The sequence below is a fragment of the Neovison vison genome, chromosome 5, assembly GCF_020171115.1.
Source record: "Neovison vison isolate M4711 chromosome 5, ASM_NN_V1, whole genome shotgun sequence".
Classification (NCBI taxonomy): Eukaryota; Metazoa; Chordata; class Mammalia; order Carnivora; family Mustelidae; genus Neogale; species Neogale vison.
This window is the reverse complement of record NC_058095.1, coordinates 57,406,620-57,434,322: the sequence shown is the minus strand read 5'-3', so window position 1 is coordinate 57,434,322 and position 27,703 is coordinate 57,406,620. Positions and strand designations below refer to the sequence as shown.

The following is a 27,703-nucleotide window of genomic DNA, read 5'->3' as shown; positions in this document are numbered from 1 at the left end:
AGATCCATTTGGCATTATTCCCCAGGAGAACTGTGTCGTGGTCTTTACAATAGTTTGTGCCCCAAGATACTCCCGGCCAAGGAATCATGTTGAAAAGGGACACCTATCAGTACCTCTTGTGGACACTCAAATTTAAACCTCTGACTTCTTCACCATCATCAGGGGAACATTTCTTTTTCTTTTCTTTTCTTTTTCCTTTCGGTAGGCTCCACGCCGAACGTGCGCTCGAACTCAGGACCCTGAGACCAAGAGTCGAGTGCTCCACCCACCCAGCCGGCCAGTGCCCCCAGGGAAACGGCTTTTCAACTCAAAAATACCACTCTTCTATCTCTCTGGAGTGATCTGGCCTGAAATTCCTCAACAGGAATAACAAGGACTGAAAACGTCTATCGATACTTAAAAAGACCAGGCAAAGAATGTCACTGAGTAAAGCACCACGGGGTTCGTGGTGGCTGAGGAGCGCTGGGACCACGTGCTTTGTCTAAGAATGAGCGGCAGCTCAGGCACCACCCAATTGTCCTCGAATTTCCCGATCTTCCGATTTTTCAGGGGAAACCGGAAATGTGGATTTTCATGTGATAGCTCTTTTCCCCCCTATTTTTTAAAAAAGCACTTTAATAAGGTTTATTTTGCAAATCATGTCACTCACAGTATAAAATTCAGTGGTTTGGCTTTTTTTTTAGTAAGCTTACCGAGTTGGGCAACCATCACGATGAGTCAATTTTAGAACATTTTCATCATCTCACTAGGAACCCTCATGTCTATTTCCTGCTAATCCCCGTGCTGTCGCTCCTTTCCCCACCCTGACCCTCACCCCAGGCAACTACTGTGATGCTATTTCCCAAGTTTAGTTCTTTTCAGATATTTCATATAAATGGGATCCTACAAATGTGGTTTCTGTGTCTGAGGGTAATGTTTTCAAGGTTCACGCACACGGTTGTGTTCCTTTTATTTTTCTAGGTAGGCTCCATGCCCAGGGCAGAGTCAAGCTTGGGGCTTGGACTCATGACGAGGATATCAAGATGTGAGCCCAAATCAAGAGTCTGACACTTAACTCACTGAGCCACCCAGATGCCCCTATAGTTAACTTTTTAAGAAAGTGGCAAGTGGGGGTGCCTGGGTGGGTTTAGTCATTAAGCATCTACCTTTTGCTCAGATCATAATCCCAGGGTCCTGGAATCGAGCCCCACAGAGCACTGGGCTCCCTGCTCAGCGGGAAGCCTGCTTCTTCCTCTCCCACTCCCCCTGCTTGTGTACCCTCTCTCGCTGTGTCTCTGTCAAATAAATAAATAGAAGCTTTTATTTTTAAGTGGCAAATGATTTCTCAGAGTGCCTGCACGATTTTCTATTCCCCCCAGAAACGACTGAGCATTCCCATGTCTCTTTGTCCTCACCAACATTTGGTATTGTCTGTCTTTTTGATTCTAGTCATTCTGGTGGGTAGGAAGTGGTATCTCCTTATGATTCTGGTTTGTGTTTCCCTGCCGGCTAATGGTGTTGGATAGTTCTTGATTTACAAATTTTGGAATCCATTCAAATTAAAAAAAAACGCTTCATATCAGCCCTGTGCAGATGGAACAAAACAGTTTAGAACAAAACAGGTTCACGGGCTGGAACCACCCAGAGGGAAAGAGTTTGGACTTATGACCTAGACTGTGCAAAACAATGGTCTATGAACTTTCTCTTTTGGGGGCAAAGCAGCCTAGACTGCCAGGAAAAATTACTATGGAGAAAGACCTCTCTCGCTTGTAAATGAACTTGTAGACTAAGAAACAAGTTTCAACCTATTGCATTTCGTGATGCCTTTCCCCCTACTCTCACTACATTATCCTGTTAATATCCATTTGAATGAGTCTTTGAAGTCTCCATTCCTATCCCCTTTTTTACTTATTTTTATTTTTGTTAAAGAATTTATTTATTTGACAGAAAGAAACACCGTGAGAGAGGGAACACAAGCAGGGGGGAGTAGGAGAGGGAGAAGCAGGCTTCCCGCTGAGCAGGGAACCAGATGCAGGGGGGCAGACCCTTAATGACCGAGCCACCCAGGCGCCCCTATCCCTTTTTTAAAGATGACAGTAAGGAACTGGTCTAAGTTTCAACATCTAGTAATGGCAGAGATGAATTCAAAGCCAGGTTTACCTGGTTCAAAAATCCTGTGTCTTCCTCATCCAAATAGCAGCACATTCTGGAATAGATGTCTGTGGGGTGAGATACAGAGGAGCCTGGCTGGCTGGATTATGGGGGTAGAGAGGGACAGGGTACTGGAGCCATTGGAGGCAAAGGAATCAGGGGTTTCAAGGTTGGTTTCATTAACAGACAAAGGGAAGTTGAGGAGAGGGTGAGTTTGGGTGACGGGATAAAGTGGAAATGGGAAGAAAAGAGATATGAGGTTCGCTGCTTTGCAATTTCCCTTTCATCCAGGTAGAGATTTCCACCAGACTGTTAAAAACATCGGGCCCAAGTGTTGGGAGTGTCACCAGGACTAGACATACATTCACGGACATTCTTTTTATGACTGGTTTCTCATTAAGACTAACATCTTTGTGATGTTTAATTCTGGTGAGTTTCCTGCCCTCTCTGATGATCCAGGATTTGTTTTCAAATTGTGAGCACCCCTGGAGTTGGTGGCTCACAGGGCTGTGTGTGTGTGGATGGATGGTCTTGGCCTGGAACACTGCATGGGGAAATGTCCAGTGGCCAACAAGCTGAGACAGGTTACAGACGGAGTCTTTCGTCCTCTTTGAACACACTAAAAGATTCAGAAGAGGAATATCACTCCGATATTTTGTACAGTTCACTCATACTCCATACGCACACAGCATTAAGGGCAGTCCAATTCATGGGGCCAAGTCACAAGACGCCTGGACAAGGGGCAGTTTACCCCACAGCATGATGGTGGGGGTGAGGGACGAGAGTCACTCTACTAGGACAAAGCACAGACACAGGACCTGACTCCGACTTCCCCAAGAAGGACTCTGCACTCAGCTGCCTCTTGGAGCCTTCTCTGAATTCCACCAACCCTTCCTTATCATTTCCTGATTTTTTTTTTCCTTATTCACTTTTTACCAGACTGGAAGTCTCCATGTATCATATCACATGCATTAAAATCCACCCATTTCCCACATTAAATAACTGCATTTTGCTGTAAAAATTTTTGAAGACGTTTTTGATGATGTGCAGGTTTTATAATTCATTTTGATCTCGTGACTTACACTTTATTATATGTATATGTCATTATATAAGAGCCCTGTTGCAGCTGACTCGTTTCTGCGGATATTTCATTAACTATTCATTGACTTCAATTTATTTTTCCAATGCTCGCTTCGGCAGCACATATACTAAAATTTATTTTTCCAGTTTCCTTATTTTGGAGCCTGACCCGCCCCCCTCCAGACCCCCTCCAGCCCCCCCAGTTCTCAAACGTTTTCTAAGGCCTCCGAGGGGCTCATAGGCCCCAGGGGTGAGGACAGCTCGGCAAAACCTCCTCACAGGCCCCTCCCGCGTAGGGAGCTCCGCGTGATGAATGAACGAATGAATGAAAGAAGGAACGAATGAATGAGGTGAGCGAAGTCCTTTCCCCCACATCTTCTGTCCTAGGCCGCTCGCCCCTCGTCTGGAATCCCGCCGCAGCCCGCAGCCCGCAGCCTGGGGAGGGAGGCTCCGCCCCTCGCAAACCCCGAAACTGCCGCAGCGGAGCAAGGCGTCCGGCGCTCCGCGGCCCAGGCACCGTCACCCCGCTACGGGAGCTCGGCCCGGGCCCCCGCAAAGCCCGCGCGCAAGGGCAGAGCCCCGCCCCCGCCCCCCCGCCACTGCAGGTGAGCCGCAGAGCCGCGGCCCCCGCCCCCCGCGGCTCCGGGGGTGACGTAAGGCCTCTGGACCGCGCTCCGGCCCCGCCCCTGCAGGCAGCGCCGGGGGCCCGCGACTCGGCGGTGGCAGCCGGTGCCGCTGCGGGACACGCCGGCGGCGGCGGGGACAGGGGCCGGCGAGGCGGCCCGACGCCGGCACAGGCGCGTCCGGGCGCGGCTCGGGGCTCCCGCCGCGGGTCACCTGCCGCAGCGGCCGCACGGCCGAGGCCCCCGCGGCGTCCGCAGCGGCTGCCCCGCCGGCTCGCCGGCGCCCGGCCGGCCTCGGCTGTCCATCTCCGCGGGCGCCGGCCAATCGCCCGCCGCCGGCCCGGCCGCACCTCCCGGAGTCCATGACGGGCGCGCGGGGCGGCCTATGAGGTCGGGGCGCCGGCGGCCGGGGCGGGCAGCGGGAGCCAATGAGCGCCCTTCCAGGTGGGTGGAGGGAGCGGCCCTCGGGAAGGTAGCTTCGCTCGGGTTGCTAACGTCTTCCCTTGGAGATGGGCGCGCAAACGGACCAGTGGGTCTGGGGGCGGCGGTGACGGGCGTGGGGCTGGCCCAATGAGGGTGGGAGTGGGTGGGGCGGCGCGGAGCGGCAGTGCTAAAGGAGCCCGGCGGAGGCAGCGGTGGGTTTGGGACTGAGGGGCCGGATCTGTGGTCGCGCCTGGGGACGTGCGCCGGCGCCACCATCTTCGGCTGAAGGTGAGAGGTGCGGCTGCCCGGGTTAGAGCGCCGCGGCCGCCGGCGGGGGGACGGCGGCCGGGGAGGGAAGGGTCCCGGGCTGGGGCGGAGGAGGGAGGGACTCTGGCGGGCAGAGCGGAGCCGAAGAAGCGTGAGCACGGGGACGCCCGGGCGGCTCTGCGTGGAGGGCTCGCACTGCGGGGCGGGAGATTCATGCGGGAACCGACCCTGGGGAGGGAAGCGGGGTAGGTAAGCGACCCCAGCGGGTGGAGAGAGCTCTGGAGGGTCGGGGAATGGGGTCCTGAAGCTTGAGACCCCTGCAGGGATCAGGGCCTGGGTGTGCTGGGGGACGACCTCTGGGGGCTAGGGATGGAGATCGGGGTTGGGGGGGTGGGCATGCAGGGAACTGGTCCTCGGCGTGTCGGGTCCGTGGGGGCTCGGGGGACGGGGAGGCCTAGTGCCCTGGTGGGGGTCTCGGGGCTCCGGGGAGAGGAGGGAGCCCTGCGACGGGCTGGGAAGCGCAACCCGGGTGTGGGTGGGGGGCGCCGGACAGGAAGGGCCGGCCCCTGGGTGGGTTCTCGGGCGGGTTAGGCCGGCCGGGCAGTCCGGGTGCGGTCGGGGGTTCTCAGGGCTGGCAAGGAGGACGGCGCTGCCGGCCCCGTGGGGTGGGGGGGACCCGAGGGCAGGGGCTCCTCCGCACCGCCGGGCAGCGCGCGGCGGGCGAGGGTCCGTGCCGCGGCCGGCGCGGAAGGTTGGCTCCGGAGGAGCGGGGGGCGGGAGGGCGGCAGGGGGCCGCCGGGGACCGGGGCCGGACGCCTGGCGAGGCCGGGACAGGGTGGGGGGGCGAGGCGGGAAATGTGGCGGGGGCGCGCTGCGGCAGGGCGGCCGGGCCGGGGGGGGGGGGAGGGTCAGCCCTCGCCTCGGGATCCCTTTATTGTGTAAGCGATCCGGGCACGGCTCGCCGCGGACTCCCTTGCTAGCTTTCTGCAGCTGGGGTCACACCCTGATCCCGTGAAATGGGACTGGAATGGGGTCGGGGCGAAGTGGGAGCGGCGGAGTCGTGGCGTTGGCGGGCGCTTTGTGGGCCCGCGGTGGGCGGGTGCGGCCCAGGGACCCGGGAGGTCCCCAGCCTGGCCGGCCTGGGCGCCGGGGCCTGGGGACGGAGGCTGGCGACGCGGCGGGTCTCGGCTCCGCGGGTGAGGCTGGGCTGGCGTGGCCTCCGCCTGTGACCGTTATCTGTGTCTTCGGGCCTCTGCGGCTCCCTGCGAGCCCACTGCGGTGGATGCAAGGGGGTGGGGTGGGGTGGGGTAGGGGAGAGCAGGCGGGGTAGATCTAGCCTGCCAACCGAACAAAGGCTGCTGTTTTCGCTGAATAATATAATATACTAAATGTAATACCTCGGCTTTGCCGAGATTTTGGTTTTTGGGTTTGGGGTTTTTCTGTTTGTTTGGTTGGTTTTTTTTTTTTGTTTGTTTGTTTGTTTGGTGTTTTTTAAACGCTGGAAGTGAGGATTCTTTGAGTCGGGCTCCATCGTTCTCCGTAGTCTCTCAGTCTGGGAAACTCTCATCTGTTTATTGTTTTATTTCCTTTCTCGGTCTGCCCCGACCGAGTATTCTTGTAGTCCCGCGCTTTTGACGTTGAAGTATGCCCTGTATGTCTCGGATTCTGGAAAAGTGGCCATTTTATTTGATGCATTGCTTGACTCCGTGCATCTTAAATTTGGTTCTTGCCTGTCCTTATCTGGAGACGGCACATGCTGTCATTGTGCGATATGCAGCCCGAGGTTCGACAGCGAAGGGATGTGACCCCAGAGGCTGGCTTTTTATTTGGGCTCCTTAGGGAAATCATCACAATGAAGACAGACAGACTGGGAGAGCAGATGAACGGAATTCTGAAGGGCACATTGCGGGGGGTTGGGGGAGACCCTGTGCTTCAGAGGGTTGTGTCCTTTCAGGGTTGTGTCCTTTCTCATCCTATAGGAGGGACTGAAATTCTTGGCCTTGCGTCCGCATTTTGGAAATATTTTAACCCATCCTGCAGATGTTCCCTGAGAGATGGTGCCCTTTAGCGTTTGGGGTGTGTGTGTGTGTGCGAGTGTGCATGCTCTTTTGGCTGAGATGAATTTGGGTAGATGAATAGGTTTGCAGGTCCCTGTCCTCTTGAGTGGCTGCAGTGGTGGTGGTAAACCCAGTGGGACAATTCCGGTGTACTTGCTCTGTTATAGAGGGCGGTGCTGTCGCGGGTAATTGATCCATCATTTTTATTTGGCTAGTTATACACAAGATATTCTCAAAAGTGGGTTGTTTGCCCCTCTCTGTACCCATAGTAGATGCTGGGAGGCAGCAGAGAAGTTTCCCTGGTGGCATTTTCACTGGAAGTAAAAAAAAATTGGCTATGGGGGTGGGGTGGGGAACAGAGCCCCAGGGTGTGTCCAAAACCAATGAAGGGGATGGGCTCTGGCTCTGTAGGGGGCTCCTTCCTGACACGTGAATGACTTAGCTATAATCAGAGGCTCGTTTCAGATGAAACCAAAAACCTTCAGGTTATCTTTCTGTCTGCAGCAAAGACCTTGCTTCTTACTCCCTTTCTTCCAATATAGAGGTGTTTTTTCTATTAAATGTAAAACCCTTGCCAGATGGTGCTGGTGTGTTCAATGCTAAGCCTCCATTCTTGGAACCGTAATTGATAGGATTTTTATTTAGTGGAAAGGCATCGGGGAGCACTCTACGCCCTGCAAAATCCGCTCCCGGCCTCACCTACCATTGCTGTAGGCTGCATTCCTGCGGGAACTGTGGGGTTAGCCCAGCTCTGCTGCTGGTGAGCTCCATGACCTTGGGCTGGCTACCGGCTTTCTCTCTGCCTTGGGTTCCTCATCTGTAGAATAGAGATATTAATAGTACGTGCCTCACAGGGCTTTTGGGAGGACTGAGTAAAGGTAAACTGCTTAGAATAGTGCCTGCCCATAATTAATGGTACAGAACACTATTTGCTATTTTTAAAATCGTGGTATCCCCCCCCCACCATGTTGTAAAGCGAGGCATTTGGGCATGGCTCACTGTTAAACACTGGCATTATCAAGCTCAGGTACCGCATGTACAATGGCATGGAAAAAATACTGCATATCAGGCGATCACAGGTGAAGAGTTAAAGTGAAGGAAACCTCTTCACAGGCATCCCGAACTCTGTCAAACCAGACCTGAAAAGAACTTCTCAGGGTGGCATTTGGGGCAGGATGGGAGGAGGGGGTAGGTGTTTGGTTGTGGAGAAGTTGAGGCTTACTGTGGGGGTGGGGACCATGCATGTGAGGTTTGGTCAGGAGGTGGAGGTCCCCCCAATCCCAAGAGGACCCAGGAGCCATCTAGATGCTCACCAGGTAGCCAGGAACAGGAAGCTGTCGTCTCAGTGTCTGATCAGTCATAGAAAGCTCTGGAAAAGCAAAAGTAAAAGTAATTTGTAATCTCACCACCCAGTGGAGACCCAATGACTATCTGTTCCTTTTAAAAAATATTATTTAATTTTATTTATTTATTTATCTATTCCTTTAAGAAAAAAAAAAAAAGCACATGCATGTGTAATTCTCCCTTCCTCCCCCCAACAAAGGTGGGAGCATTTTGCAGTTACGTTTTTTGCGACCTGTTGGTTTCTTTCCCTGAAATTACAAGAATTTCCTCACCTAGAAAAAAATACCGATAAATTTTAAATGTACCAATTTGGTGAACTAATTTTTAAATGTATCATTTACTTTTTTTTTTTTTTAAGCCTGCCGCAGAAATGACCTGTTGAGCTGCTCTAATTTATAGCCATCCACGAAATTTAAGCATATAATTATATTCCCAATGTAAAATTAAAGAAATGTGTGTGCACACGCCTGCTGGCAACAAGACCTCTTCTGAGGTGTCGTGTGAGATAAACAGTTCCTACCTGTTAATGACAAGAGTAACTTGTTACCGTATTTTGTGATCACGGGAAATTTTCTCTTCTAGAAGGCCATCCATCTTAAAGGCGGAATGCGTGTCCTGTTGTCTGTGTCCAGATTTATCTAGGACAATTCCCACCTTAGAGTCATGTCTCCCTTCTCCTGAGCAGTTTTGCAAAGTATAAGTTTGGAAAGACAGAAAGTGTGTTAATAGTCTTATGAAAGCCAGTCCCTAGAGGTAATGATGGGCTTTGGAAACCATTTTCCAGAATGTACATGTGCCCTGGGAATATTTTCTGAATTCCCAGTTCCGTCTCCCCAAGCGAATGCCTAAAAAGGCAAATAAAAGTTGAGTTAGAAAATGTGTTAGCCTTTTTATTTGTAGAAGTCTTATTGTTACCTCTTTTTGTGATTTTTGGGGGGTTTCATTTTTTTGTTGTTGTTGGTTTTGTTCAAGTCCATCATTTAAAAAACCTGAGCATATAGCCCTTAAATCAGGTTAGGAATTAGTCTAGAACATTGGTTTTCAACCCTTTTTTTCCTATCCCAGCATACCTGTTAATGACATTGGCTCACCATGGCAACCGGAAACCATGGAATGATGGTTCTCAAAGTGTGGTCCCAGGACCAGCTTCCTCTGCTGCATCTGGGAACTTGTTAGGAATGCAAATTACTAGGCTTTGCCTCAGACCCTGCTGAATTGGAAACTCTGGGGAAGGGGCTCCAGTCCGTGCTTCTGTAAGCCTCCTACATGACGCCCATGCCCACACCAGTGTCTGAGAACCAAAACCATGCATGTTTATAACACATTATATTATAGCAAATCCTTTCTAAAGTGTCCATTTTTATACCATTTCAGGGACTTTATGGAGCTTGAAGTTTGTGGGCTGAGAGCTTCATAATAACTTTGGGACTACTTTATTTTTCTTTAAGATTTTATTTTTAGGGGATACCTTGGGGGCTCAGTCATTAAGTGTCCACCTTCAGCTCAGATCATGATCTCAGGATCCTGGGATCAGGCCCCGCATTGGGCTCCCTGCTCAATGGGGAGCCTGCTTCTTCCTCTCCCACTCCCCATGCTTGTGTTCCCTCTCTCGCTGTGTCTCTGTCTGTCAAATAAATAAAAAATATATTTTATTTATAAAGTATGTTTTATTTTATAAAATAAAATTTTATTATTTTTTAAGATTTTATTTATTTATCTGACAGACAGAGATCACAAGTAGGCAGAGAGGCAGACAGAGAGAGAAAGGGGGGAAGCAGGCTCCCCGATGAGCAGAGAGCCCGATGCAGGGCTTGCTCGATCCCAGGACCCTGGGACCATGACCTGAGCCGAAGGCAGAGGCTTTAACCCACTGAGCCACCCAGGCGCCCCTAAAATTTTATTTTTAAGTACCCCACGTGGGGCTCAAACTCACAACCCCGAGATCAAGAGTCCGTGCCCTTCCGACTGAGCCAGCCAGGCGCCCCTGGGCTAGTCCATGATTAGCCTTGCAGCCTTCTGTCTTTTGCCTAGTAAGAATCCTCATCCATTGGGTGGGGGGGCTGGCGGCAAAACCGGGAAGATGTGAACAGAACAAAACTAGTTACTCAGTTGGCTTCTTGCCTGGCCTTGCATGAGGTCCTGGAGACCATGCTTCTGAGATTTGTACTACCCTGGAATTTGGGGTGATCACAAAAGTGTTTAATGATGGGATCAGATTCCAAAAAGACATTGTGAGGCAGGAGTCCTGAGTCACCTCGGAAAGGTGAGTGATGGCTGTAAAATGCCGTCATTTGATCCAGAAGGTCAGGACCAGAGGTAGCTGAGACTAGCGTGTCTGGGGCCACAGACGAGCAGGCGGATGGCAAACGAGTGCTCAGTAAACCAGTTAGGTCTTGAGGTGCATTCATTGTGAACACCCCAGAAACTGCGTTTCTCAATGGGGCTGAGGTTAGTTGTTTTCTTTCTTCTGCCTGGGTCAGATCGTTATCGGGAACACTCAGTGTTTGCTTCTAAGCCCCACGGCCTGCAGGGGCACGCGTGGGCACACTGGAGTCTGTTACGCGGCAAGAAAGCAGGGCGGTGGAGGGAGTCTTGATGAATGATGGCTCGCTGCAGGGGAACTGGGGAAGGGGAGCAGCTGCAGGGTAGGGGTGAGGCCTGGAGAGCTCCCATAATGTGCTTGCATCGCTGTCCCAGGAAGCCAGGTCACACCGTGGCATCATCTGATGGCATCGAGACCACTCGCACCGCCAGAGAAGCCCCCCGGGGGATGGAGTTGGGGGTGTTTGTATCGAGGAGCTCTGAGTCTCCTGAATGAAGGCAGAAGGGGGGCCAGCATAGACCTGAGGCTTCTCTCTCCTTCCCTGGCCGTGCATTTCCTAGCTCCGTCCTCGTGGCCATGCCTGGATCTTTACTTCGCACCTTTGTTTTCTTTGTCCTCAATCCCCTTTGCCTTCTTAACACCCTGGTTAATTTTGGTTAGGGTGCAAGACAGGATGAAAGTACCCCTGGAGCTCTGCCTTCCCCCAGCTTGTTTTTCAGCCCTTGGTAACTGAGGGCGCATCTCGCGTGGTCTCTAGCTGACCATGGGCACGATTTGTGGTCAGCCCCGAAATGCCCCCGGGACACTCGGTTAGTGCGGCGGTGGAGCCCATCACCCCTGCTCCTCGACGGAAAGGTTCTCTCTTAAAACCCTGCCAAGAGTGAAAATCTGCGCATCATGGTATGTTTTTGAACCTCTAACCTTGTCCTCCTCCTCCTCTTCTCCTAGAGACAATTGTAGTTGACTCCTCCTGTTTACAATGGCCCAGAGAGCTGGACTCGAAGACCCAGAGAGGTATCTCTTTGTGGACAGGGCGGTCATCTACAACCCTGCCACCCAGGCCGACTGGACGGCTAAAAAGCTCGTGTGGATTCCATCCGAGCGCCATGGTTTTGAGGCAGCAAGTATCAAGGAAGAGCGGGGAGATGAGGTTATGGTGGAACTGGCCGAGAACGGGAAAAAGGCGATGGTCAACAAAGACGATATTCAGAAGATGAACCCGCCCAAGTTTTCCAAGGTGGAGGACATGGCAGAATTGACGTGCTTGAACGAGGCTTCTGTCTTACACAACCTGAAGGACCGCTACTACTCGGGACTGATCTATGTGAGTACGCCCCACTGGTCGCGCTCGGGAATTTGTGTAACTGACATGGAATTCGTGTAACTGACACAGACGGGCCGAGTCAACGAAAGCGGGCAGCACCCACCCCATTGGGTGCTCTGCCCCGTGTTGCCATGTGCGTTAGAGACCGATTGTCCCGTGCTTACCTGAGTCTTGCCCCGCCTTACATTGTCACACGTAACTATGCATGATCTGATCTTCAGTTGAGCGTATGCATGTGGTAGTTGGAGACTTCTGTTGGAAGGGTTTGCAGGGACGTGATAGGACCGGGACAGCGTGTGGCGGAAAGATCAGGGGCTGGGGTGAGAGTTGCACAAACAGGATGCAGGTGGCACGCGTGTGTCCAGGAATGTGGCGTGAAGCCAGCGCCGGGGGTTCATCCAGGAGCGCGAGTATGGGGTTCCCCGGCGTGGGGAAGTGGGGAACAGGGATGCTGAGGTTTTTCAGAGGAAACCATTCGGAGCGGGATTGAGACTGGGTTGTCCTGTGGTTAGTGGTTGACACACGCGTTGTTGTCACGGACAATGCCACTGACCGTGTGGAAGAAATTATCGAACTTACTGGGGTTGGGGGTTGGGGTGGACGAGGGAGAGTGGAAAGATGCCAGCCAGATGCGGGAAAGCTCTAGAACAACAAAATGAGTTTGAGGGGCTCTTAAACGCAGGTGCAGCAATTTAAAGGAGGCGATCAAGAACTTAGACGTAGAATGAGAAGAAGCAGAGAGAAGAGGTGGCTTTGTACTGGTCCGCATTTGGAGAAGAGTGGTTGGGTTTTTATGAAGGGTGTGCAGCTGGGGCTTGAGGCCCTTCAGAACTTCTGCAGATTGGGCCAGTTTTCCCATGGAAATTAGCATCGTTAGAGACTATTCCTGAGTACCTGTGTTCTAGGTGCTGGGGAGGGTGTGGAGAACAGGACAGGCCAGGTCCCTGCTTCTAGATACACCCTATAAGGAAGGGAAGCCAGGATGTGGGGTAGAGTAAGTAGGGGAATGACCCACGAATGGGCCCACGAAGGGCTCTTCAAGAAGATCGTGTTAGGGCCGGAATCTTTCTGCTAGGAGGCAGCTAGCCAGGGGAAGCTCTGAGAACTGAGTAGTTCTTCCGTAACCTTTGCCAAAGTAGGCACGGTCAAGCCTCATGGCCTCTCGTTTTTGTTTTTCCTCCGTGAGGTCAGGCACAGCGGAGTAAGGCAGCAGGGTTGGGAAGACAGCTTGAGAAAGGAAGAGGTCTGGGGAGGAGAAGCCGCTGGTAAGGACAGCACAGGGGAGCCGCTTTGGGACCGGCCGAGACCACGCCCCAAGGTGTGTGCGGCACTGCTCCCGGCCCCGCCTGTGGAGTGAGGGAGTGCGACGCTTCCGATCAGGAGCTCATGGCTCAGATTTGGTGGGAGGATGAGTTTTGGGTGCTGCCTGGGGCTGGAAATGAGACTGCACCGGGGTTGGGGGGATCCGCAGTGTGGAAGGGAGCCCAGGCTCTTTCTGCCAGCCCCTTCCCCGTTGACTCCCCACTTTGGACCTTGTGGCTTCCTGCAAGGCGGAGAGAGAAGGAAAATACAAAAGGGAAGGCGGCTGTGGGCCAAAGAGAAGGAATCGACAAAAAGATACTTCTGTTCACTGTGGCCATTCCTCCAGATGATTCGAAGACTTTGCAGATGTCTTTTATTGAGTTTGATTTTTTTTTTTCCAGCTGAACTCAGGAACCCCAAATGATGTCTGAGTTTCTTTTCAAAGCATGCCCCCCCCTTTACTCTTTACAGAAGGACGACCTGAGTTCTTCTGGAAGCATTAAGGTCCCAGCAGAGCCTGGAGTTTGGAGCAGTGGTGTGTACAGTTAGTGGGGGTGGGAGAAGGGGTTCCCACCCGAGACTGGCGTTCGAGCACTTGACTTTAAAGAATCCTGGTAAGAAAGTGGGGCTGCAGGAAACCACGATTGCGAGGGATGTGACCTGGGCATTGGGACTCCGTAGTCAGGTCAAGTGGAACAGCAGAGGTGTGGTGATGTAGAGCCCGTAGTAACTTGGGGGGGCCTTTTGGACCCCTTTCCAGAGATGAGCTCTACCATGCGTTCACTTATGTAGCTTACTTTGCTAACAGGTGTACTTTCATTAAATCCTTGTATTTTCTTTGGATGGATTCTCGCTGGCCTCCCAACTTCTCAGGTCATGAATTTTCATCCTCTTTCCTAATGAAAAGCGTAAATGTCTCCTCTAATAATGATTTTAGCTCACATCACACATTAGGATGTGTGGCATTTTTATTACTGGGTCCTAAATATTTTCTGTTTTCTGTTAGGGTTTCTTCTTTAACCTGTGAGCCCTTTAAAAGGATACTGTAAAAATTTCTGAATGTGGGTTTTTAAAGTTATCTTATTACTGATTTTTATTTTACTATTATTTATTTGTAAATAACAATTTATTATTTTATTTTTTATTTTTAAAAGATTTTATTTTATTTATTCATTTTTATTTATTTATTTTTAATAATTTTATTTATTTATTTCTGAGAGAGAGCAGAGGGAGAGACAGAAGGACAAGCAGACTCCCCACCGAGTGTGGAGCCTCACACGGGACTCGATCCCAGGATTCCGAGATCATGACCTGAGCCAAAACCAAGAATCAGGCACTCAGCCAACTGAGCCACCTGGGTGCCCCTTGCTCCTGATTTTTAAATGAATTGCATTGCAGTCAAAGAATGTAGTTCACATAATAGCATTCCTTGTTTTTGTTGAGGCTTTAATGCAATGTGTCGTCTCATTTGATGAGCGTTCGCTGTATCTGCAAAGAACATTAATTCTGTTATTGTTGGTTATGGGATTCCGTCTGTGGCCATCAGGGTAAGCTCTTAAATTCTGTTTAGATCTTCCTCGCTAATTTTTCTCTGCTTGGTCTCTTAATTACTGAGAAGTGTCTTCAAATCCCCTGGTGTGTTTTCTCAACTAAGTATGCCTCCCCTAACCAATATAGTTTAGTTTTTCCTGTTTATGAACTTTTACAGGAATGAGTCTCATGGTATTTGGCTTTCGTGTCTTCCTTTTCACTCAGTATTAAATTTTTAAGTTTCATGTCTATTGCTTTTCTTTGGTATAATTCAGAAGTTCTCCTGGTGTGGCCTGTGGACCCTCAAGGTTTCCCTAAGACTCTTCCAGGGGGCCCGTGAGGGCACAACTGTTCTTATGATGATTTGAAGACATGATTTGCCCTTTCCACTGTTGGTGATGCAAAAGATGGTAGAAGAGTGATGATGGGGAAACCGCATTTATCTTACCACAAAAAGAGGCAGGGACCCTGGACTATACCAATGGTCATTTTAATCATTGCAAGTGAGAATGACCTTGAGAAAGCAGGAGAGATGATCGATTTTATTAAATGTCAATCCTGGAGTACACGTTTTTTTAATACACTGTGTGAGGGGCGCCTGGGTGGCTCAGTCGGTTAAGTATCTGCCTTCCCCTCACATCATGATTCCAGGGTCCTGGGATGGAGTCCCACGTTGGACTCCGTGCTTGGCAAGGAGTCTGCTTGTCCCTCCCTCCCTGCCATGCACTCTCTCTCTCTCTAATTAAAAAAAAAAAAAATCTTAAAAAAAATTAGGCTTTAGAGAAGTTGTTTTATCACTGTGAATGTGACAGCTTGTCATCACTTGAAACCCTTGCTGATGAGATAGATAGTGATATTAATGACTGATTTTTTTTTTTTTTTAATGTCAAATAGTAAAATGTCATCATTTGGAAGACTTGCCTAGGAACGCCTGGGTGGCTCAGTTGGTTTAGCATCTGTCTTTGGCCTGGGTCATGATCCCAGTATCCTGGGGTTAAACCCCACATCGGGCGTCTTGCTCGGCAGAAAGCCTGGTTCTCCCTCTCCCACTCCTTCTGCTTGTGTTCCCTTTCTCCCTGTGTCTCTCTCTGTCAAATAAATAAATGAAATCTCAAAAAAAAAAAAAAGAAAGAAAGAAAAAGGAAGACTTGTATAAGTCATTGAGACAATGGTTTTGTTTTTTAGATCTTTTTAAAAAGTTTATTGACTTGACAGAGAGAGACACAGCGAGAGAGGGAACACAAGCAGGGGGATTGGGAGAAGCAGGCTTCCCACCGAGCAGGGAGCCCTACATGGGGCTCGATCCCAGGACTCTGGAATCATGACCTGAGGCAAAGATGCTTAAGAACTGAGCCACCCAGGTGCCCCTGAGCCACTGTTTTCCAAATGATGTGTACATTGTTATGAAGTCATGCAGGGGTAAAAGAGTCTTTCCACAGGCAGGGTAAGCCACTGGATTTTGATGTAGGTCAACAGCATGCAAGTTCATGGTTAGGATTTCAGATGCCACCTTGCCTCAGATCTTGAACCAATTTCTCACTTCTGGGGTTTTGATGCAGCATCAAGGACGTAGCTCCACAGTCGTGTGAAAAGGCAGTTAAACTGCACCTTCCTTTTCCAACTAAGTATCTTTGTAAGGCTAATTTTCTTCAGACGCTTCAACCAAGACAACATAGCACAACAGATTGAATGTGAAGACATATGAAAATGGAGCTATTTTTGTGAAGCCCCATAATAAAAAAAGACCAGCAAAAACATGAAACACCACCACCCTTCTCACTCTGGTTTCAGAAAACATGGTTATTTTTCACGAGAAATGTTATTTATGTTAACATGTATTGTTATTCTAAAATGAGGAGATACACAATTACAAAAACTTGGCAGTACATATATAGTTATATAAAGCAAAAAGTTTTCCAAGTCTTTGATTTCTAAGAGGGTCCCAGGGCCCTGAAATTAAAAAGGTTGAGTTATTTCATTCCCCTTGTTAGAGCGTACAGTACCAAGCTTCTTGACCCACTTTGTGAGTTCAGCACATTTTGGGCATCTGTGTTTCCCAGTCCGGGGCTCGTCCCTGGGGCACACAGGCACACCTTTCTGTGGATAAGGAAGGGAAATCCTGCGTGCTGAGGTACACGTCTGTCTAACCCACGCATTCAGCTTTTCTGGGTAAAGCCTGATGTAGTCGAATTCCAGCGGGAGACAGAAGGTCCTCGAACCGGGTGTGGTGAGAGCTCAACCAGGGGACAGTTTACCCACACGTGGACAGAGTTCAGCAGACAGGTGCGGGCCGGGCCTGGCGGGGTCCTTGCCTGGTGGTGGCTGGCCCGTGCTACAACCTCCATCTTCAGAGACAAGATGGGCCCGAGCTGCTGCCTCGGCGGGGGAAGGGGGGCTGTAGGAGGGAGGTCTTCCGCCTAAGAGCTGGGGCCTCCTGACCACCCAGATGGAGGGGCCTGGCCGGGCTGGAGGCAAAGGTCCTGACTTCACTCTCCTCCCGCTCTTGGTCTGAGAGGGGAAAGTGATGCTGCCTTTCTTGGGGTTAGCCCCGGTTCCACTTGGAGTTGGACTTGAAGTCTCTGCAGCGGGAGAGATGGGGACAAGATTCATCTTTCTCCCAGATGACTGTCCAGGTGACCCAGTGCCATTTCCTGGTAGAGCCCTTTTCTCCACGGCATGTCATGTGCTCCTAAGTTCATGCTCAGCCCACAGTTCTGTATGTGGCCCATGCGTCCGTCTTCTGGCTGAGATCCCGCTGTCTCGGTCATGCTAGCTTTCTGGTAAGTCCTGCTGTCCAGCGTGGCCTGCGCTTATTTTTGCCATTCTTTAGGGTCTCGCTGTATTTGTCAAAACCTTTGCGTTTGGATATTAATCTTAGAACCCGCTTGTCAGTTTCTTGCCCACTCCCACCCTTTCTGGGATTCTGTTTGGGATTTTGTTGATTCTGCAGATCACTTCGGGAGAGAACTGAGATATTTGACATTCTGGTTCACGTATACCCACTGACTTCATTCTTAATTTTTCACAATGTGTTTGATTGGTTTTCTCTGTAGAGGCCAGTGCATCTTTTGTTAGATTTATTTTGGGGTATTTGGTTTTTTGGATGCTATTAAATGGTGGTTTCAGCATTGTTTTCTTTTTCTTCTTTCTCATTTTTTAAGATTTTATTTATTTGAGAGAGAGCGCAGATGCGCGGGGGAGGGGCAGTGGGAGAAGCAGACTCCTCACTGAGCAGGGATCCCGATGTGGGGCTCCATCCCAGGACCCTGAGATCATGATCTGAGCCGGAGGCAGAGGCTTTACCAGCTGAGCCGCCCAGGAGCCCAGCATTGTCTCGTGATCGGTGCCATTATGTAGAAATACTGTTGTCATGTTTTGTTTTTTAAAGATGTTATTTTTAAGTAATCTGTCTGCCCGACACAGGGCTCAGACTCAACCCCGAGATCAGGAGTCACTCGGTCCTCCGACTGAGCCAACCAGGCGTACCCCGTTGTCATGTTTTTTACAAACAAAATCTTACCAAGACCTCTTAATCGGTTGTAACAGTTTAACTGAAGATTCTTTTGGATTTTCTGAGAACACACTTACGTTGTCTGCAGATAATGACAGTTTTCTGTTTCCCTTTCCAGTTCTGGCACATTTTTTCCCTTGCTTTATTGTGCTGTGTAGGACCCTCGGAGAAGTGGTGATCACGGACGGGCATCTTTGTGTCTTTTCGGATCCCAGAGAGAAAGCTTCAGCATTTCCCCATTAAGAATGATGGTTGTTTCCATTTTGTTTTGTTTCTGGTCTTGATCAGATTAAGGGAAGTTTCCTTCTGTGCCTAGTTTTTATCCTGAATGGGTGAACTTTTTAAAAATCCTTATTGATGTTAATTTATCAAATGTTTTTCCAGCACCCAGTGAGATGATAGTGTGATTTTCTTTTTTGTGTGTGGCTATTTTGTTATCGTGGTGAATTATATATATTTTTGAGTATCTAAATGACCTGAGAAGGAACAGATAGTCTCTTTATATACTACTAGATTCCTTCTGCTTGCTAATATTTTGTTGAGGATTTTTTAAATAATTTTTTTGTAATGATTTTTATTTATTTATTTGACAGATGGAGATCACAAGTAGGCAGAGAGGCAGGCAGAGAGAGAGAGGGAAGCAGGCTCCCCGCCGAGCAGAGAGCCCAACGCAGGGCTCGATCCCAAGACCCTGAGATCATGATCTGAGCTGAAGGCAGAGGCTTTAACCCACTGAGCCACCCAGGGGCCCCCAATATCAGCATTTTAATCAGAATATCCAGCTTATGTACATGTACAGTTTGACTGAGATGGACCATCTGACTCCTGGCTTCCTCCTGGTCCGGCCAGTTCTGTGCCCTCCCCCCCGTCCTGATGAGGCCACCTTTCTTGTTACTGTTGGAGCTTCTTGCCTTTACCCCCGGGATGTGTTTTGGTCCTTCTCTTCGTTGTTCCTCGACGCTGCCCAGACACATCATAGCCCCCTGTCGAGGCTGTGAGTTGGCTCTGAGCCCCTGGCCCGTGTGCTGCGGCCGCTCTCCGTGTCTTCACATACATTTCCGTCTCTCTCATTTTCGGAGAGAAGGGAGGGAGGAGCAGGGTTGGGGGGAGAGAATCGTCAGCAGACTCCCTGCTGAGCGCGGAGCCCGAGTGGGGCTCGATCCCACAACCCTGAGACCACGAGTTGCGTGCCCTGCCGCAGGGCCAGCAGGTTCAGCTCCGATGTGCTCGGGCCGAGTTTTCTTCTCTAGATGTGGCTTGGGGCTTGGGCTTGTTGCCTGTGGCTCGATGCCTTTAGTCAGGTTTGGAACATCCAGAGCCATTGTCTCTTCGGAGACGGCTTCTGCCACCTGCCTCTGTTCTCCTCCGCGGACACAGATGCTCTCGGGTCACCTTTTCATTGTGCCCCATGGAGTCACCGGTATTTTTTTTTTTTTTTAAGATTTTTATTTATTTATTTGAGAGACAGAGAGCACAAGTAGGCAGAGAGGCAGGCAGAGAGAGAGGAGGAAGCAGGCTCCCTGCTGAGCAGAGAGCCTGATGTGGGGCTCGATCCCAGGACCCTGGGATCCTGACCTGAGCCGAAGGCAGAGGCTTTAACCCGGTGAGCCACCCAGGCGCCCCTGTGTTGCAGTTTTTATCTGGTGTTTTCTTTTTATAATTTTTTTTAAAGGCTTTTTATTTATGTATTTATTTACTTACTTATTTTTATAGCTCCTCCTTTAGGGTTTTTCTTTTAATGGTTCCCAGTTCTCCAGCAGAATTCTCGATCCATTTTTCATTCACCTGAACACATCCGAGATGATAACACAGGGCAGCACAGACGGACTCATAGGGAACGCGGGGGTAGCCTGCGGTCATAGTCATCAGTGTCGCGTCCTCCATCGGTTGCCAACCGGGACCGTGATTTTGCCGCTCTTGGTGACCCAAAGCCCATTCTAGAGGTCCGCTCTGGGCAGGCAGTCAGGCAAAGGGGATGGGCACCAGGAGCCCGCCAGGGGTTGGCATCCCCCCCCGCCGCTGGGTTTTGTGCTGTGCGAGGCCCGGTGTTCCTGGGACGCCCGTGACTCTTGGGGTGTAGCCGTGAGCAGCCCAGGTGGGGCTGGGGGGGAAAGCTGGGGGTGTCCACCCTCCTCCTGGCCCTTGTGCACTGCTAATCACTCTGCCCGGCCTCTTGCTTCCCTGCCACAGCGTTGGGGTTTGTAACTACCGTCTGCAGAAGACAAGACAGGAAGAATGATGCTGGATCATCAAACACTCGGTCGCTGTCACATGGTCCATCCTTCTCGTAAACGTGGAGCGTGGTTGGTTTGTTCTGTTTGCATCCAGGTCCGGGCGTGCTCACCTTATGCAATTAGGCGTTGTGTCTCCTGTAATCCAAACGTTGTCCCTGTCCTGGCGGTAGCCGTGTCCTTGCTTGCCGTTCCTCCGGGGGGTCAGGCCACCAGTGGGGAGCATTGTCCACATGCATCATCTCGTCGGAGCCCGCGCCCCCGTGTTGGATGGCTCCATGGCTTCTGTTGGGGTGTGCGTCCACACCACCCTGCACACTTACAGGCGCACACACGCATGCACGGGGCAGTTTCACATGTGCTTGGGACGATCGCTCTTTTTATAGAATTTTGGCCTTTGTTCCCCCAAGAAAGCCACAGTGGTTCCTGTTTTAGTGACCTCTGCTTTGCTTTGTCTTCATCTGTCCTTGAAGTATTTTTGTCGTTTTACCCTCGTGCCTCCTTTCTCTGTATTATGCACCTTCATCCTACTTCTTACTGCGAAGGGAGCTCCCGGGATAAACGTGCCGGGTCTGTCGCTGCATTTCCAGATGCCGTTCTACTCCTTACTTTCCCTGCTGTGGAGTTTTGGTTTTTTATCTCGGATCACTCCCCACAGCTTTTCCCGCATGTGCTTCTGTTTTCGTACATGGAGTCCCTGCTCTAACTCTGTTTCTGAAAATATTCTTTTAGCTTATCTTACTGGTGATTTCCGTAGGTGAATGCTTTCTCTGAAGCCTCTGGTTGATGATGTTTTCCTTCTTTTATCAGGTTTTGGCTCGTTTTTTTTCCTTAAACACACATGTGAATTTATGTGGGTACAGTGTTTGCAAACGGTGTGGGTGATCTCTCTCCTTCTGGGTGGTGGCCTGATGTCCCCCTGAGATCTCTGGGTGGGGAGTGGCATATGTAAGAGCCCCAGTTCCGTCCCATGTTCGCTCCATGCTCACTTGTTTCCTGGTTCCGCATCCTTCAAACCTTGAAATAATGTGTATGCACATTCCTGTCTTAAACAGAGGCCTGGCACTCACAGGGTGGGGAGAACCTCCTGATACTGGATGGGAAACGGGCATTCCAGGCAGAGCGATCTGCGTACATACAAGCCTAGAGGCGTAAAGCAGCATAGCGTGTTTGAAAAATGGCAGGCTTTTTGTGCAGATGTGTTACTCTGTCTCCCTTAGGTCAGCTCAGCAACAACAGGAGCTGGGGTCTTAAAGGCTGTGCACACACCCCTCAGGCCTTTGTGGTTCTTCAGAATGTTCTCATGGCTTTGGCAGTCAGTGCGTCCGGCTCTCACTGGGTATTCTCCTGCGCTTGCCTGCTGTAGTGAATCCCCTTTCAGCATCCCGCCATCTCAGAATGCTCCAAGGGGGTTCGCTATCTTACCCACGCATCAAATCATTCTTCCCATCCATCAGTAACATTTCCAGCCTCTCAAGCTTGAAAATGTGGGGCTGTCGTTAGCTTGTGTCTTCCGTGGCTTTTATACTCTGAGCTTCTGCGTGCCTTTGAGTCTCCCTCCCACCTCAGTGTTCTCAGGACTCCCCGCTTCCCTCTCACTGGGGCCCGGTCACTGTGCTGGGACTGGTGCAGTAGTCTCCACTCCCCACTCCTCATCTCTTGCCCTTTGGTATCTTTTCCATGGAGTTGCCCGATCTACACTTTACAAACATGCTTCTTTCCTGCATCTCCCCTGAACCTCTGCTAGCAGATCCCCTATGCAGGACACACTCTAGGTTGTTGAGTCAGCCTTTCTAAGCTCCTGCCGCCAAGCACATTCCATGACACAAACTATTTACAGGGACGCTGAGCTTCTCGCTCTGCCTTGGCTATCTCCTGCCACCCAATTTTATGTTTTAATACGATTTTTTTTATCCCTTCTTTTAACTTTTAAATAGCCTTTGAAAGAACCTCGGAGACCATCGATGCCTGAATTTCATACCTCGTTTTACAGTTTCTGACGAGATGGCCCTGACTTTCAGGGTCTGGGGTTGGTTGTGTATTCTGTTCCAGAGTTTCTGTCCTATTTATAATCCTGTTCACCTTTCTCCTTTTCTTTTTGTACCACTTTCTTTTTTGTGCCTTATTTTCTGTGTTTGTTGAGTGCACATTTACTGTCTTTGTACCTAGAGTGTGTATTTCTTGAAGGTGCGTAATGTCTCATGCGTGTGTTCAGGCACTGAATTAGGTCTGATTGGAACGTCAGGGTCTCAGAAACATATTTTAACAACATATCGCCCTCCTGCCATGTGCCTTGGGGAAGATAGGGGGACACCGTATCGATCCCATTATCTATCAGTTCTACAGGAACCCGGTACTGGAGCCAACTTCCAGATAGTTCAAAGGCAGCTCTTGAAGCTGTAAGGTTGAATATTGTTTTGCCTGGAAACATTTTTTACTCCCCCTGCTTGGCAGGCACAGGATACCGATGGTGATTTAATCTTGTTTTTAGATGACGGACTCATATTTGTGAGACTGAGTCATCTTTGTAATCCTAGACCTCAGAAGAGCGCCCCCAACGTGGGAGACACATATGTTGGAATGATTTCTGATTTAAGTGTCATTAAGACCTGCTACCGCGCCACCCATGCTGTGAGATGTTAGACCGAACTTCCACATTTTTACTTTCTTGGGGGTTTACTGTTTGTGTGTTTGTTTGGTTTGTGGTTTTTTCTTTTTGGCCAGTCTGTAATTTACCTCTTTTTTTTTTTTTTTTCTTAAGATTGATTAAGATCTTCTTAAGATTTTTTCTTAAGATTGATTTATTTATTTGACAGAGAGAGAGAGAGAGCATGCACGCACAAGCAGGGGGAGAGGCACAGGGAGAAGGAGAAGCAGGGAGCCCGATGTGAGACTCAGTCCTGGGACCCTGGGATCCTGACCTGAGCCAAAGGCAGACGCTTAACTGACCAAGCCACCCAGGCGTCCCTGTAATTTACCTCTTATAAAAGTGAAATGTAGGGCGCCTGGGTGGCTCAGTGGTTAAGCCTCTGCCTTTGACTCAGGTCATAATCTCAGGGTCCTGGGATCAAGCCCCACATCGGGCTCTCTGCTCAGCAGGGAGCCTGCTTCCCCGCCCCCTTCTCTGCCTGCCTCTCCCCGTCCGTACTTGTGATCTCTCTCTCTGTCAAGTAAATAAATAAATAAAATCTTTAAAAAGTGAAATGTCAGGGTGCCTGGGTGGCTCAGTGGGTTAAGCCGCTGCCTTCGGCTCGGGTCATGGTCTCAGGGTCCTGAGATCGAGTCCCGCATTGGGCTCTCTGCTCAGCAGGGAGCCTGCTTCCCTCTCTCTCTCTCTCTGCCTGCCTCTCTGTCTACTTGTGATTTCTCTCTGTCAAATAAATAAATAAAATCTTTTAAAAAAAAAAAAGTGAAATGTCAAGTAAATAAATAAATAAAATCTTAAAAAAGTGAAAGTGTAGCTTTGTGACAGCCTGTGATCTCATTCTGAATGGAACAGCGGTGAGGTACATAGAAAAATTCTTTGAGGTAGATCGTTGTGGCTTGTCTACTTGTCTGCATACAAGTTAAACTCGATAAAATATGAAATCAAGATTGCCTGGCCTTAGTTTCCTCACCCTTACTGAGACCCCTGTGTTTCTTGCCTCCCATTGCCTTTCTGCCTACAGCAGCACAGGGAGGCTGGCCGGGGGCATGTGCCACGGTGGGGAGGCCTGGAGCTGGCCAGGGTTCTCGGGGGACCTGAGCTGCCCGGACGAGACAGAGCCGGGGTCTGAAGCCCCGAAGGTCAGTGAGGGATGGACAGACATCCCTCACCCATGAGGGTCTCAGGCTCAGCGTCAGCTCAGAAGTGAGGCAGGTGCCCCGCTTCCGGTGAATGGGGGCCAGAGCCTTTTGCCTTTTGTCCTCTCTCTGCCCCTCCCCCCAGTGGGAGGCGTGATCCATGACTGTGACTCTAGGGAGGCTGCGGGGGAGCAGCTTGGATGTGGTTCTGACCACTTACCTTCTTTGGGCTGGCCTGCATTCCCCTGTTCGAATGTTCAGAGTCCGGTGGTCCCTCGAGAGCCTTCTGGTGGCAGCTGCCCAGGGTTCCTGCCTGTGTGAGCACAGCTGTTGTCCCTGCGGAAGCGGGCCCTGGCGCTGGACACCATCAGTCCCCAGTTTCTGGAGATGTGGTCCCCCAGCTCCCCTTGAATAGAAGGCCTTCATCATGGGGCCACGGGCTGCCCTTACCCAGATGCCTCGGGCCCTCCTGCCACCACCCTGGTGTGGGGCTGACAGTTTTGCGCACTCTTTTCAGAAGTCGTTCTTAAGGAACTTAAACCCCCAAATCAAAAGTGCACTCAGTGTCCATCCTGAAAAGTGGTTATCGTGCTGATCAGGAAAGGTTTGTGTGCTCGGAAAAACTGAGGACCCATGAGTTCCCAGCTGACTCAGTGGGTGGAGCACATGACTCTTGATCGCAGGGTTGTGAGTTCGAGCCCCACGCTGGCTGTGGGGAGGACTTAAAAGCAAAACCTTAAAAAAAAATAACAATTGAGGCTCTCCCCAAAGAGCTTCCGTGTGGGTTATGTTCATCAGTACTCACTGTATTCGAAATGATAGTCAAGTTAAAACATATTTACAAATTCACTTAAAAAAAGTAAACCATTGCTTTCTTTAAATAAATGCGTTTCAAACAAACGTATGACAAAGGTAACATAAGTAATTTATCTTTCATGAAAAAAAACCTATATTTTCCGAAGCAAAAAATTTAGAGAAGTTTTAACATTTTTGCAAATCTCTCTACTAACTACCTTTTCAGATCATCAAAGGCCCCTGCTCCAGGTGCTGTGTGGTTTCTGGCTGTCTGATGTGTTCAGGGGTTTTGGGTTTTCTTTTTTTAACACTATTTTGTTTTTCTTCCAGACTTACTCTGGACTCTTTTGCGTAGTCATAAATCCTTACAAGAATCTTCCGATCTACTCTGAGAACATTATTGAGATGTACCGAGGGAAGAAACGCCACGAGATGCCGCCACACATCTATGCAATCTCGGAATCTGCTTACAGGTGCATGCTGCAGGGTAAGTGGGAGCGTCCGGGGCCCAGATAAACAGTTTCGAAGGACAGGTCGGTTTTCCGTGTGTGTGTGTCAATCTGTTCTCCAAAGGGCTTTCAGCTTAAAATAAATAAATAAATAAAAGTGTAACAGATGTTTATTGTAGAAAAATTTTGAATTCTTAAGATTGGAACGGGCAGCGTGGTCATTTTTTGGAGGAAGTTAGGATTGCCATCATAACTACGCCATGTTCGTCTTTTCATGAAAAAGCATCTAGTTTTTGTGTATATTTGCTCTCCAACCAGCGCAAGCCAGTGTGATTAGAGCTCTCTTGCACTAGGAATTAGAACCCACAGGAAGAGCCACGGGAGGAATAACAGAAAAGGTAGAGGCCGCGTTGGGGAAAGGAAGGTTATAAAGTATTTCTGTCTTAAAACAGCGAAAGTTAGAAAGCACAGGGTAAGTCGGTTGTTCTCGACTGTTCCCCTTTGGATTTAGAATAAAATGTACATGGGAAGAGTCATTCATTTGCATCATGCCTTTAGACGCGATGTTTATGGGGGGACATTTTCCTGGAAGCCAGAACGTAGCAGTTTCGAACACATTTCATATTATCACTTGAAAAGACAGCATTAAACGTGGGCCTTCCTGGTGTCGTGTGAGTTCTCCTGTAGTAACGCTCCCTCTCCTTTCATCATTTCAGAAAGAAACTGAATAAAGTGTGATAAGACCTATTGGTTCTTTTTTTTTTTTTTTTAAAGATTTTTTTATTTATGCTTTTGAGAGAGATTGAGAGAGTGGGGTGAGAGGCACTGGGAGAAGCAGGCTCCCCACTGAGCGGGGAGCCCAACATGGGGCTCGATCCCAGGACCCAGGGATCGTGACCTGAGCCGAAGGCAGACGCTTCACCGACTGACCCACCCAGGCGTCTCAGATCTATCGGTTCTTACAAAATAGTTGGGTCATCTTTGGGAACGGGATATGTTGCTTCCGCATGTCAGCATGTCACCGTCTTGCGGGTCGCGGAGGCTGGATCTGAATTTGAAGGGCAGTGTGAGGGCGTTCACCAAGTGCACTGCTCATCCCCCACTGCTCATTTGTGCATGAGACCAGACCCCTGGCCAACAGAAGTACTTCAAACCTAGGAGAGCGTCATCCATGGGTGAGGACAGGGGAATATCCAGAATCCGCTCAGGCTGAAAAAAGATGACGTTTAATGCTCTTTCTTAGCTTCAGGGCCAGAGAGTCCTGAGAAAGGTCCACAGCCATGGGGAGTTGCTGATCGTGGAGAGAGGATGGTCAGCTGCTTTGCTCTCGGTTCTGTGTCTGCGTGAAGAAGAAGCCTTATATACGCAGAAAAGCATTTGTAGGAATGAGCAGCCTTGGCCTTACAGGGGAGAAGAAACTGGACAAAGTATATTCATTCTCTCATTGAGTCCGTATTTCCCATTGAAACGAGTCCATTCTCCCGGTTGGGATGGTTGACCCTCTCTGGTCCCTGACGTGTTTATCAGGAAGGGGAGTTTCCAGAAGGCGGTAGGGGGCGGGGGAGGTGGTGGTCACGTGACCATTCTAACTTCTCAAAAGGCCAGGAAGTTTCAGGTTGTTGAGCTTCACATACTTGCCAGGGAAGGTTCTAGAATCTGTAGCCCCATTTAGCTCAGTGGGAAGGGAAATTACAGGGGACAGTATTAAGAGAGAATCGGGACTTCCCCATGCCATTCCATGGTCTTTTGTGACATCCTCGTGGCTGTTTTGGAAAGGGTGCCCGGAGGTGCCAGTTGCAGACGGAAGCTGTCTAGTTTGTCAGGGTGTCCGCCGGCAGGATCCCGTTGGGACATTTTTATCCGTATACTTGATGCAGGATGCCTGCCGTACAATGTATAGATAACGTGAAACTTCAATGTAGTAAATACAGTTGATGAAAAGAAACAGAATTCTTCAAGTGATCTTGACAGGTTGAATGGGAAAATTGAATCTGACCAAATAGTTAAGGGTGATTAAATGTTAACGTCCCACTACTGGGTTGCCCGACCAGCCACATGCCTACGGAGCAAGGAGAGTGTAGCTTACCAGCATATCACATTATCACTGATACCATCATCAATGCCAGAATGAGCATTTACTGAATATTACTGTGTGCCGGGCCCTGGGCTAAACGTTTTATGTGTATGATGTAATCTACAACAGCCATTGTCTAAAGTCAAAAGAATTGGCTGTCTGTACTTTATGGAGGCACAAAGAAGTAAAAAACTTGACCCAAGAAAATGTAGGTAGTAAGAGGTAATGAACTAGGGTTCAAAACCAAGGCAGTGGGACATCTTCTTTTCTACCATAATAAAATTCGATATGAAAATTAAAAAGAGGCACCTGGGTGGCTCAGTGGGTTAAGTGTCTGCCTTTGGCTCAGGTCATGATCTCAGGGTCCTGGGATTGAGTCCCACATCGGGCTCCCTGCTCAGCGGGGAGTCTCCTTCTCCCTCTCCCTATGTCCCTCCTCCTGCTTTTGCATGTGCAC

General features: G+C 49.8%; 1 protein-coding gene across 6 annotated transcripts in view; it reads left to right on the top strand.

Annotated features, from left to right (window-relative positions):
• Positions 1-4,217: 4,217 nt before the first annotated feature.
• Positions 4,218-27,703, top strand: part of MYH10 (myosin heavy chain 10) — a 119,649-nt gene continuing 96,163 nt past the window's right edge. For 2 of the 6 annotated variants that reach the window (XM_044249071.1, XM_044249066.1), the window contains exons 1-3: positions 4,430-4,544; positions 11,196-11,571; positions 25,054-25,210. In XM_044249071.1, the coding sequence (XP_044105006.1) occupies positions 11,227-11,571; positions 25,054-25,210 (502 nt within the window). In that variant the 5' untranslated portion in view covers positions 4,430-4,544; positions 11,196-11,226. Of the gene's footprint in view, positions 4,278-4,429; positions 4,545-4,662; positions 4,773-11,195; positions 11,572-25,053; positions 25,211-27,703 lie in introns of those variants that run through there. The other 4 variants (XM_044249067.1, XM_044249068.1, XM_044249069.1 and 1 more) reach the window with 4 other exon arrangements.